The 2,500-nt window shown below is 45.2% G+C and overlaps 1 protein-coding gene across 1 annotated transcript in view; it reads right to left on the bottom strand.

The window, feature by feature from the left end:
- Positions 1–2,500, bottom strand: part of LOC119579671 (synaptogenesis protein syg-2-like) — a 63,958-nt gene that overhangs the window by 57,349 nt on the left and 4,109 nt on the right. Inside the window, exon 2 of the mRNA XM_037927582.1 lies at positions 449–654. Coding sequence (XP_037783510.1) covers positions 449–654 — 206 coding nt within the window. The remainder of the gene's footprint in view (positions 1–448; positions 655–2,500) is intronic.

The following is a 2,500-nucleotide window of genomic DNA, read 5'->3' as shown; positions in this document are numbered from 1 at the left end:
TGTTCGGATCGGCATAATCGCTTCTGATTGCGACTATAATGGGCGAATTAACAAACGATTGCCTAATAAACTAGGGTGTGAAAGCCTGGTTTGGAATAGTCAGAAACTACTTATGGGCGTTATGATTATTATGGCCGGCGGCAAATACGGTTTTGTTTGCGCATTCTAAAGGGAATTGGCAAAATGTATGCCAGGATATGTATATATAAATGTGTGTTAGTGTATCTGTTTCTATATATGTATGTCTTGTATGTATAGAAAAATGAGAAGATAGATACAGATAGATAGATAGATATACACATATAGAAAGATGCATAATAAATCGATGATATACTCATATCCACACGCCTGAATGTGTGCATGTTTGCGTGTGTATGGGGGGGGGGTTACGCACGTGGGCACACACATCTGCCACAAACAGGGCCAGACGAAACCCGCCTGCACTTACCGACGACCCTGAGGCGTACCCGCACGTTCCTGGTGGGGCTTTCGACGAAGTCCACGCGGCACCGGTACATGCCCTGGTCCTTGAGCTGGATGTCCTCGAGGAGGAGCCCGTGCTGCTTGCGGTTCACCCTCATGACCGCCCGGTGGCCCAGGTCCTGCTCCGCCCAGTGGCTCGCGTGCTCCAGGCTCTTGCCGCGGGAGTCGAGGCTGCGGGAGAGCAAGAACTGGGTTAGAGTGACGCCCAGTGCGGGGAGGAAAATAGTGAATTCTCTTGCGCTCATGTACGGGGGAAGCAAACAAACACACAAGTAATTCATAATTTTTGTCTTATAGTACATAATTTTTCGTACACCCAAACACACTTATACACGCACACGCGCGCGCACACACACACACACACACACACACACACACACACACACACACACACACACACACACACACACACACACACACACACACACACACACACACACACACACACACGCACACACGCACGCACGACCACATTTCACCGACGACGTACGTACGCAAGCACGCACGCACGCACGCATGCACACACACACAAACACACACATGACCACATTTCACCGACGAATGCTGTTAAACGTTACATACGAGACAATTATTTCACTATTTGCGCCCCACAAGCGCCGTAACACCGGGATTTTCTCTCCATTAAATTTGGCGTTATTTTCCCTCGCCGACAATCGTGGCTTTGGTTTCCTCACCTCGAGTGGGAACACTTGCACGGGGGGGGGGGGCTGGTCTATTTTTCTGCGGGGAAAGGTCGGCTGCTTGTGTGTGTGTGTGTGTGTGTGTGTGTGTGTGTGTGTGTGTGTGTGTGTGTGTGTGTGTGTGTGTGTGTGTGTGTGTGTGTGTGTGTGTGTGTGTGTGTGTGTGTGTGTGTGTGTGTGTGTGTAGTGACCTGATTTCGCGATCTCTCTCGCCTTCACATACCAGAAAAGACATGCTTCCTATCTTACAGGAATTCCACTGTCCGCCGCCGATGCTAACAAGTCTTCAACCGTGAAAATAAGAAGAGACCTTAGAACACGCTAATTCAACCCTTATTCTTCGTAAGCAATTCCCATATTGTTATTCTGAAGTCTTTATGCATAATCATTTCTTGTTTATTCTCAAAGTGTTTGTTAGAAAATGCAAATCGCTGTTACCATTGATATTCAAATGTCTTAATGTTTTATGAATACTCCGAAATTCTTTCTCCTCATCATGAAGCTTTTTCGTCTTGTAAACACCATAACTCTCTTTTCACATATAGCACGAAACCATGAAACCATCATGCGACCATGTGTATCTTTCAAAATGTTTTAAAACGAAGGCTGATTACAGACTGCTCGCCATCGGGGCATGGCAAGACGCCCCCGCGCCTCGCTGGGTGCCTCTGGCACACCTGTCCTCTGTACACCAGACACTTTACTCCCGCAGTACAACACATCAAGAGCCAAATCTGTGCCACCAAAGTGGGGACACGTCTTCCCCATTATGTTACATTGTTGACATACTTGTGGAATGACCTCCTAACACATTACAGTGTTTGTTGGCAGGAAAAGTGGGACTCCTTCCTGATCACATTACACTCTCTATCTCTATCCATCTCTCTCTATCTCTCTCTCTCTGTCTTTCTCTCTCTCTCTCTCTCTCTCTCTCTCTCCTCTCTCTCTCTCTCTCTCTCTCTCTCTCTCTCTATCTATCTATCTATCTATCTATCTCTCTCTCTCTCTGTCCTTCTCTCTCTCTCTTTCTTTCTCTCTCTCTCTGTCTTTCTCTCTCTCTTTCTCTCTCTCTCTATCTTTCTTTCTCTCTCTCTCTCACTTTTTTGTTGGACCAACGGTTTTTATTTTGTTCGTTATTATTTTTTTCTTCTTCTTCTTACACATACACACACACACACACACACACACACACACACACACCACACACACACACACACACACACCACACACATAAATATATATACATTTACATATATATATATATATATATATATATATATATATATATATATATATATATATATATATGTGTGTGT

Source organism: Penaeus monodon, chromosome 12 (assembly GCF_015228065.2).
Source record: "Penaeus monodon isolate SGIC_2016 chromosome 12, NSTDA_Pmon_1, whole genome shotgun sequence".
Classification (NCBI taxonomy): domain Eukaryota; kingdom Metazoa; phylum Arthropoda; class Malacostraca; order Decapoda; family Penaeidae; genus Penaeus; species Penaeus monodon.
The sequence above is the reverse complement of the archived record's forward strand: the minus strand, read 5'-3'. Positions and strand labels throughout refer to the sequence as shown.